Source organism: Solanum verrucosum, unplaced genomic scaffold (genome assembly GCF_900185275.1).
Source record: "Solanum verrucosum unplaced genomic scaffold, falcon-dt-bn FXZP01000253.1, whole genome shotgun sequence".
Classification (NCBI taxonomy): Eukaryota; Viridiplantae; Streptophyta; class Magnoliopsida; order Solanales; family Solanaceae; genus Solanum; species Solanum verrucosum.
Genome location: NW_026019984.1, coordinates 442381 through 453411, shown reverse-complemented (window position 1 = coordinate 453411; position 11031 = coordinate 442381). Strand labels below are relative to the sequence as shown.

General features: G+C 33.0%; 1 protein-coding gene across 1 annotated transcript; it reads right to left on the bottom strand.

The window, feature by feature from the left end:
* Positions 1-5900: 5900 nt before the first annotated feature.
* LOC125818273 (protein CNGC15b) lies at positions 5901-10398 on the bottom strand. The gene is made up of 7 exons (XM_049497818.1): positions 9919-10398; positions 8973-9525; positions 8671-8883; positions 7941-8233; positions 7627-7738; positions 7229-7465; positions 5901-6710 (listed from the first exon to the last, which is right to left on the bottom strand). Exons 1-7 carry the CDS (start codon positions 9945-9947, stop codon positions 6015-6017), a joined length of 2133 nt encoding a protein of 710 aa, XP_049353775.1. The 5' UTR covers positions 9948-10398; the 3' UTR covers positions 5901-6014.
* Positions 10399-11031: the final 633 nt, after the last annotated feature.

Here is an 11031-nt window from a genome sequence, read left to right as displayed (position 1 = left end):
TTAAACTATCAAGAAAGTCTCCTAAAAGTTCGCTCCTAAATGCAAAAACATGTCTTATAAAATGGTGAGACTATACGTAATGCTCCCGCTCCCCAACTCATTATGAAGGTCCTCATAAAGTTTTTTCAAAAAAACCTTCCGGGCAAATCCATGTTCTAATACACACGAAAAAACAAAAAAGTCACGTAATTCCTAAAAGTTGGCCCCTAAATGCAAAATATGCTTTAAAAAATGGCGAGACTATAAGTAATATTTCCCCAACTCATAAAAGAGGTCCTCATAAAGCTTTTTTCAGAGAAACCGTTCAGGCGCAATAAAGCACCAAATTCATGGTCTAATACACACGAAAATCATGAGAGTCACGTAATTCCTAAAACTTAGCCCAAAAATGCAAAAAATATGCCTAAAAAATTGTGAAACTATACGTTATGCTCCCCCAACACATTACGGAGATCCTCATAAAAAAATTCAGAAAAACCTTCCGAGTGCAACAAGGCCAAATCTATTATGCTTCAAAAATGGTGGGACAACATGTAATGCTCCCCTAACTCACTACGGAGGTCCTCATAAAGTTTTTTCTGAAAAATCTTTCGGGCGCCAAAATCATGGACTAATACACAAGAAAAATAAAAAAAAATTGCGTAATTCCTAAAAGTTGACCCCTAAATACAAAAATATGCCTTAAATATTGGTGGGACTATACATAATGCTCCCCCAACTCATTACAGAGGTCCTCATAAAGTTTTTTCAGAAAAACCATCAAGGCATGTACGTTACACACGAAAAATCAAGAAGGTCGCATAATTCCTAAAAGTTGGCCCTAAATGCGAAAATATGTCTTAAAAAATGGTGGGACTATATGTAATGCTCCCCCAACTCATTACAGAGGTCTTCATAAAAAAATTCTGCAAAAACTGACAAATTCATGGGCTAATATACACGAAAAATCAAGAAAGTCGCGTAATTCCTAAAATTTGACCCCTAAATGCAAAAATATGCTTTAAAAAATGGTGGGACTATGCGTAATGCTCCCCCAATTCATTACTGAGGTCCTCTTCAACCTTCTGAGTGCCATAAGGCGCCAAATCTTTGGGCTAATACAAACACAAAAATAAAAAAGTTGCATAATTCCTAAAAGTTTGTCCCTAAATGAAAAAATATGCTTTAAAAATGGTGGGACTATAAGTAATGTTCCCCCAACTCATTACATAGTTCCTCATAAAAAAAATTTAGTAAAAACCTTTCGGGCGCCAATGGCGCCAAATCCATGGGCATTACACATGAAAAATCAAGAAAGTTACGTAATTTCTAAAAGTTGGCCTCTAAATGGAAACATATGCTTTAAAAATGGTGGGACTATACGTAATGTTCCCCCAACTCATTAAGGAGGTCCTCATAATTTTTTTCAGAAAAACCTTTCGAGAGCCACAAGGCGTCAAATTTATAGGTTAATACACACGAAAATAAAAAATGTCGCATAATTCCTAAATATTGGTTCCTAAATCCAAAAATATATCTTAAATTGGTGGGACTATATGTAATGCTCCCCCAACTCGTTACGTAGATCCTCATAAAGTTTTTAAAAATAAATCTTTCGGATGCCACGAGGCGCCATCACTTCAAGGACATATCAGTAGCTTTATCATAAGCCTACATAATAATAGATTAGAGAAAAGACATAAAGTCACCACTAAAGTTGTCTCGTATTTGCATAAAGACACCTTAATTTTGGAAGTGTCCTATTACCCCACAGAACTATTTAATATCTTTGTAAATGGGCCATTTTGACGCATTTCTTCGTCTTGGTTGTTACCACGCACATGAGGCGCGTGACCCAGTCTTTTCACTTATTTGCATAAAGACACCTTAATTTTGGAAGTGTCCTATTACCCCACAGAACTATTCAATATCTTTGTAAATGGGCCATTTTGACCCATTTCCTCGTCTTGGTTGTTACCACGCACATGAGGCGCGTGACCCAGTCTTTTCACTGCCATTAACTAGTTTTAAAGTGTCATATGTCGTTTTATTTCTTTATTATTAATTATTTGATTAATTTACGTCATCTTCCCCATTATCTTCTTCACCCAAATTGAAAATTCAATTATCTTTTTTTCATCTTCTTCAACTTAGAAGATCGTTTACCTCATCGATTTTTATCACTTTTTTTCTTGTCTCTTAGCTTTTCTTGTGAACTCAATTGATTAGAGAGTACTATGAAACTCCATTTTTTTTTAGTCTCATTACCTTGCTTTAGTAACTTGAGAGTTGAATAGATTTTTTTTTAGTGATGTTTTAGTGGCGGAAATAGTGTTGTAACAGGGAAGCATCATGGAGGCTATGTTGAAGACGACAATGGCTGCTATTTTTGGAGGATTTACAACAAAGAATAAAGGATTTGAGTTATGAAGATTTAAGAAGAAAGAGGGAAAAAATGAAAATAAAGTTAATAAAAATAGAAAAAATGAAAATGAAAATGAAACTAAAAATTAAAAATTAAAAAAATTTAATACGTGTCAAACAACAATTGGTGCGTGATTGCACCTCTTTTCTTGCAATTGAGGTTGGGTGAAAAGTGGGAAATAGAACACCCACAAAGTTAAGGTGTCTTTTTGAAAATTCGAGACAACTTTAATGGTGACTTTATGTTTTTTCTCTAATAGATTATAATAAATGACATTAGCATATAGAAATTTGTTTACATATAAAAGATTAAATCACTGTATAAAATTTATATTCATACGTGAACAAATAAAGGATAGTTTAGTTAAATTATCTTTTTTTAATTAGAATGGTCCGATGGGATAATGTTATTTTCATCGAAAAATGATTTGACATCATTGATGTATATGCATTATTTTTTTAATTCATTAATAATTTAAGGGCAAATTACAGAAATCACACACTTTTAAGGCAAAATTACAATATATCCCTTTAAAGTTTATAATTATAGAAATCCCTCAAACGGATACAATAATATAAGTGTTGATACATTAATTTGATGTGCGAGATACAATAATATAAGCGTTGATACATGCGTGAGATACAATAATATAAGCGCTGATACATTAATCTGATGCGCGAGATACAATAATATAAGCACTGATACATTAATTTGATCCGCGAAATACAATAATATAAGCGTTGATACACTAATCTGATACGCGAAAATGAGGAATTTTAGAGATTTGTAAAACTTATAGGGGATAATGGTAATAAGTAAATTAAAAGGTGAGATTTCTCTAATTTTTCCATAATTTAAAATAAGTTATCCATCAAATAAAACTGACATATATGTATATACTTTAAAATAACAAAAATTATCTTTCTTTTAGCATTTTTTGTCTTTAACAATTAGGTAAATATTAAATATTGTTATGGGGTTATAACAGTAATCGAATCGAAATTGATAATCCGAACCGAATAAAAATTATTGGTTTATTAGTAATGAGTGATTGGTTAGCGGTATTGATAACAATTTTGATTTTTTTTTTGTTATCGGGTTATCAATTCTTAACGGTTTGAGTTTTTTTCTTAACAGGTCAACCGTTAACCCGATAGTAAATTAAAAAATTGTATTTAAACCATTTTGAATATAAAGTCCTTGACTTAGAGTTTAGTTTCCTACTTTTATTTTTGGCTGTCTCAAACTCTTTATTCTACAATGTAAAAGTGTTTGCTTTTGAGCAAAGATACAATTTGTGAACTCATGTTCATTTGGTTTGTCACCTTGTTTCTAAGTGATTTTCAATGTTTTTTTGTGTCAAATCTTAACGTTTGAATCGATAACCGAACCGATTATGATCAATAATCGATAAGTCAATATCTTAATGATTATATAAAGGTTTAGCATCTCTACAAACTGATAACCAATAAGCCAAATCGATAAATTTCAAAATCAAACCGAACCGACCGATACACAAATCAGTAAGAAAATAAAAAATATATTGAAATAAATTAGACAATTATAAAGATATATGATTGTATAAGGGCCGACTCAACAAGATTGGGGGCCTAAAGCCAAACCTTAAAGAGGGGCCCTAAAAAAAAATTTAATTTTTTTTTTCAAAAAAATAATAATCATGTATATAGTTATTTGAAATCTATTTTTCTAGCCTTTTTAGATGTGAAGTCATTGATTACTATTTTTTAATCATTTGTTTTAGTAATTCATTTTCAATTTGATAATATAGCTAATGCATTCAATCTCACAATTTTGATCTTAGATAAGATTTTATCAATTTTAGTTTCGAAAACTTCTTTCGGCCGAGGTAATAGTTACAGGAATTGTTAGCATTATTCTATAAGCAATATATGCATTAGGAAAAGAATCAAATCTTTTTATTTGATTGAGTATATATACTTACTATCTAAGAATATCAACAATAACAAAAGTTCAGGAAAAATTATAAAATAAAGTTAGAATAATAAAACCTGGCTCACGAATGTGATAAGTTGATAAAACAATATTGAAATAGTGTTGCGTTCCTTCAATATAATGATTGCTTGTTGCACTTCTTAAGATTTTGAAGAAGACACTCAAAAGCAAATTTTATTCTTTTTTTAACTTGTAAGCAAAAATAAATCATTTTTTTTAGGAGAGAGTTCAATATTGAGGATAAAAATAATAAATTAGAGAACAAAAATGATGAGTATAAGGTAAATAATAATATAAGGTCAAATTTTTAGGAGATAAATATGGAAACAAAATTTCCCACTTAAGGAAATTATTTTCAAAAAATGTTTCATTCCTTTAGAAAAGTGGGGAAAACTAACGGTTATTTTGTTTTTTTTTATACTTCTTACATGTTTTTTTCAATTTAAAAATACATATAATTTTAAGTAATATGTATAGTATTTTAAAAAAAAATTGGGGGACCCCAAAAAATATGGGACCTCAAGTGATGACTTTAGTGGCCTAGTGATTAAGATGATCCTGATTGTATAGAGAAATTTTAATAATAAAAATGCTTTTAAAAAAAACCACTTTCATTAATATGGACCCAAGCAAACTATTACATATCGATATTATTGAGATACATTAATAATAAAATTAAAACAACCACTATATTATTACTCTCAATAATATCATGAATAATTAAATTCATCATACGTTTTGCAAATTTGTCTTCCTCGCGATAACATTCACAATAATGTTGAATACATCTCCATTTTTTTTCTTAATAATTCTAATTGTAATATTGCAATTTAAGAATATTTTTAAAATGTAACTACCAAGAATATATATATAGTGACATAGAATTGAATGTAAATTGCTACAAATTTATGGAGTGAATTATTGATTTGCTAAGGAATGCAAAAGGGGAAAAAATAATAAATATTCATTATTTTATGGAATATGATTTTCATTAGTTTTATTACATGGTCAAACAATGTTTGGATGTAGATTGGTACAAATCTATGAAGTAAATTATTGGTGTTGACAGTGAAATTTTATTTATAATTTGAAAAAGGCTCATAAATATTTTTTACCTATGTGAAAAGACTACCCTTATATCCTCGATCTATTCTTTTTTGACTCAAGAATATCTCTAGTCTATTGAAAATGACTCCACCTTTGTTTTTGGTTCAAGTCAGAAGTGGAACTAGGATTTCAAGTCGGTGGATTCTAAATTTTTAAAAAGAACAACGATCTTAACCTTAAGTAACAATTATCAAATTAACGAACAAAACAAGTATTTAATGCACCAAAATATGTGCTTTGGAGTTGTATGATCTATTTTCTTAGTTCACTTATTCTTTAATTTTATATGAATATTAAGTCCAATAAAATTTAAATAACTTCACTCATTTTTAAGCCAGAGTTCTTTTTTTTACACTTTTTTTTTCCCTCTGGCCTGTTACTATAATTTACACAGCAGCAATAAGAGTTTTTCTACTTTCACTGAAGTTTAAACTTTAAACAAATATTATGAAAATCCCAATGTACATAGTATAACACCTCTCACATTTGTATACTTGTATATTCATATGATATATTTGCTCTTTTTAAGTTACTCTTCATCAACTGAAAAATCAGGCTCTGCAGGTTTCTGTAGTGAGCTAACTGCATCGGAATCCGAACTCGAATGTTTGTGAAGACCTCTTCTACTTGTTGTCAATCTTGCTGCATAGGCTACAAAGCCTGATCCAGGTGCAGATGCATTCTTATCCAATTGTACGTTTACCGACTCAGTCTCATCCATAAGATTCTCCAGAGCTCTAAGCTCGGCTGCACCCTTTCGTTTTTTATGTCTACGCCATGCTGCTTGGATGAAACATGCAGCCCAAGTTCGCCACTGGTGTGAGTAGAATCTGAATTTGTGCCTTAGTTGTTTGCTATGTAGCCTCCGGAATTGTGCTGCAACAAACTTTAAGTCCTCTGCTACTAGCGCGAATGACTCTACTTCTGATACTGCTTTTACTGTCCTAGTGGAGGATGGTAGAATCACACCTGGACGTGGATCGAGTGCCCATGTTAACAGTTCCTCACCACAGAAGTCGCCTGGACCAATGCGACAAGAATTGAAGAAACCAGTACGACCACCATTTGTTGTGTAAGAATCAAGATTCCCTCGAATTATGAAGAGCATTTCGTTGACAGGATCACCCTCGCGCACAAGACAAGTGCCTTGTGTGCATAATGCAGGTTTGAGCCTCTCACATATTGCATCCAACATCCTTTCATCCATTTGATCAAACAGAGGAACCTATCAAGTTTCAACGATGGTTAGTCAGATAGGTATTGTACTAACATTGACATAAACAGACACTCAAACTTAGGCCTCAGCTGGCAAAGTAAGCCGTCCAACTTTGAGAGTGCACATCTAGACAGATACCTCAACTCGGTCTCAACTGACAACTAAACACTCCAACTCTCCCCGCTGTGTCTCGTGGACACTAGACGCTGACGTGATACATAAATTTTAGGAGGTGTGTAGAAGATCATTTTGTAAGTTGGTGTGTTCAACTGACACATTTGAACCAGTTGAGGTGTCTAGATGTGCTTACTTACCGGATGACTCCAAGTTTGAGTGTCTGTTATGTATTATGCCGAAATGCCTTGTTTTTTTTCTTTCTCACACTACTTTCTAGTGTATTAGCATGAATCATGTTTTTGTTTCCTCGACTATATTCTAGTATTGCTTCGAGTACTCCAAGAACAAATTCATTTAACTTCCATGCATACCAATACTATACTATAAGATGAAACAACTATAAGACTCACCCTTCGAACTAGATCATAGCACAAATGGCGTTTGATATCTCTACGGAGATCTAAAGGAAGTCCTTTCAGAAGAGCTTCCTCGTCAACTCCTCTTGTAGCCACCCATTTGTATTGATCATACTTCCGTACAGACTGTCTTAGTTCTTGAGGTAACTGCCTATGGTGCATCCATTGTTCTGTATCAGTTCTCCTGATTCTCCATTCCTCTAATCTGACAGTTGTTGATTGGAGATACGTCTGCCAATAAAGTGCGTGAGTATATATGTATATCCAACAAAAAAACTTAAGTCATGTTACAACCTAAAGGCTTTGAAGAATATCTCAAATGTGACAATATTTTCACGTAGGGTTGTGGACGACAAGACGAAAATGCAGTAAGGGTACACGAGTGGACTTACTTGCATATTTCCAATCAGCAACGCAAACAGAACTAGGCCGAGAGTTGCTATTATGATGGCAAAACCTATCTCTCCAATGTAAGTGCTTGTTGCGAGATTTTGCCCAAGAGAACTGTGTATCAGACAATATAAAAATGAAGTCAAGATTCAACAACAACAACATATCTAGTGTAATCGCACAAGTGGGGTCAGGGGACGGTAGGATAAGCAGACCTTACCTCTACCTTTGCGAGACAGAGAGGCTGTTTCCCTAAACACTCATAGAAGAATTTCAAATTCTGTTTCACTTCCCTAAACATTTTAAAGTGCCTTACCTTAGGTTCTTCAAGCCCCACCATAGGCAGTAGAAGTATTTGTTGAAAAACGAAGCAGTTGTAACATTAGCTGTCACGGCATCACTGTAAATGCCAAAAGGGTAATCACTAGTAGTAGGATCACATTGCTTTGTAATATTGCTGGTCTGGAACCAGGCAATTCTTTGTGGTTCCTTGACCCTCCGACAATCAAAATATCCAAAATCACACGATCGCTCCTCAAAACTGCAGGCGTGTCTCCAACAAGCTTCTTGCCTCTCAATTGATAGAAGGTACCAGCAAGCTCCTCCTACCTATATTTGCAAATAAGAAAATATCATTGATTTGTATACGAAAAAATACCATTGGTACTTGTAATTGAAAGTGCCTTATGAGAACAAGCTTGGATAAAAACTGTATAAATTTTGTAGAATGAACTAGGACTGAAATTCAGTCCAAAACGTCTCAAATAGTCCCAAATTTTAGATTTGAACCCTCTCTCGACATTCCAGTTCTTTTGAGATATCATTTACTCGAAATAAAGTTTGTTTACAGCAAAATCGATTTTTAGAACTTGAACTTTGAGCTTCTTTAATGTCTGACAATAGAGTTAACACTCATTTTTAGTTTATTTTTCTTCCTCGAGATCTGCTTGCTCTTTTCCGAGCAAATTACTCAATTGTATAATTTCAATGCTATGTTATATGCAACCAAAGTAAATTCTTAAAAATTGCTATTTGAATCCACTTACATGGCTGGCTAACATGTAAAGCATCAAATTGTAAGCAGCTCCAGCCCATGCTGTTTCAGTGACAACACCAGTAGTCTTTACTATTTGTGATGACAGCGGAAATATGAGATAGAATCTCGGGAGGTACTGAAAAATGATAATGAATCTAAGGACATTCTTCGTATTCGCCATTGTTGAGCCACTTAAATTTGGAATAATGCCCCAAATTAATACCTGAAACGTATGGACAGCAATATTCGTTAACAATATCAACTTTAGTTCCACTAAGGAATGCAGTTAACCGAATTTTACAGTTGACAAACCTGTGGTAAAGGCAGGGCAGCAATCAGATCAATCCAGAAACCTTTTTTGTAGTATCTTTGAGCTATTTTTGAAGAATCTATAACAAGCTCTCCTCTCCCAAATACTCGAGAAGATGGAGCAACATAAGCAGTTCTAAACCGAATATATATCTGAATCATATAAAAGACATCAGCTATTGATCTAATAACTGTAAGGGCAATTTCAAGATTAGTTCCTATATCTATGCAGACTTCATCTTGGACCACAGGCAAGTAAAAGAATAGAGGGTCCACGAATAAACCAATTAAACAAGCAACTAAGAGAATCTTGTTCCATCTACGAACTGTAGGTCCACGAGGATCAAGTATCTTTTTCTTCACTCTTTCATAATCTTCTGAGAAAACCCGCGATAATACTTTAGCCTTCAAGGATTTCCCAGTCCTGTCAGGTTCCATTTCACTCATTCTACTAGCTGGCTCAGGTAATCGTGATCCATCAATCTTGTACTTAACTTTAATCACATTATCTCCATTCATCGCTGCATATTTTGTTGATTCAAGATCATCTTGGAATCTGAAATTAAAAAATAACCTTATAACATAATCGATGACGATCAACAACAACAACAAACCCAATATAATCCCACAAGTGGCGTCTGGGGAGGGTAAACTGTACACAAATCTTACAAAACAACAGCAAGACAATCGAAATATCAACAAACAATGAAAACAAGGCAATAGCAACAAACAGAACAACAACAAGATAATCAGATATCGAGGTGAAACAACAAGCAGTAATAGCTAATACTAAACTCCGAGAATCGATGACAAATTGATAATTTCATACATAATTTAAACAAATTCTCTGATACAAAACAGATGAGTATAATAGCTAGCAAATGAAAGACCAAACAGAACAAGAACTCATACTAGATATCATAATGGAATATGTCAAAAATGGACTAACCTTACGGATCTTGAATTACCATAAGCCATGACCACTAACTTAAAAACCCGTCCCAATAACAGGACTTCAGTCAATTAACTGCATACACGCGAAGCAACACAGCTCATACTCAAGAGTTTGAGCACATACTCAAAGATGATAATCACCCAAGAGCATCAATTATAGGCTTTTGATCTGTGGAACATAACAAAAAGAGAAGGTCTGTGACTATCACGGACGAATAACAAGAAAATGATACAAGATGAATTATAAGCCAAACAAGACAAAGAGAACTAGCTGTTCTTTTTTCTCTTTCAGTAGAAATCATGTGAAGAACTGAAAAAAGTTGAATACATATACACATTACACATAAAGTAGCAAAGACTCTACAATTAATACTCCTAACTTTTACAAGTCTAAAATATAGACTAAAAATTCAAGTCAAACTTGTGACCAAGTCTTCAAATCTCATTGTCTGGTAATATAGTCTAGCAAAAATTCCACATCTTTCAGAGAAAAAAAAATACATCTTTGATTTCTCAGTCCATTGGTTGAAGAATCAGTCAACACCTCGAACCAACCTTAAATACATTAAAATTTGTATTATAGCAAACAATAACCAAAGAATGCATCAACCCTTTAAAGCATATACTATAACAAAACAAAAAAATTAGTCATACATTCTATAGTGAACAGACAAATTCATATATAACACAGCAAGAGTAGAACAAAAAGCAATACATTAAAATCTACACTCAGTGAGAAATATTGATAGAAAACAAATTCTACTACTAGACAAAAGAGCCTCCAACCATGAAATTATGAGTTCGAGTCACTAACGGAGCAAAAAAGGTTGGAGCTCCTACTAAGTGGTAAAAAAATTAAAAATACTAGTACTACCCTTTGATAAAGCAACTAACAATCAATCTTTGAGGAACAAAATCAAATCTTTTTATTTTCTTTTCAAGAACCTTTTTTTTTATTTTTGGTTTGCTGATTTCTGTTTGTTTCTTTATAAATTTCAGAGAAAAATCAGACAGCATACATACAGCATCAATACAAAAAAGCTTTTAAAAAAAATCAAACCTTTTATTTTCTTTTCAAGAATCTTCTTTTTGCTAAATTTCAGAGAAA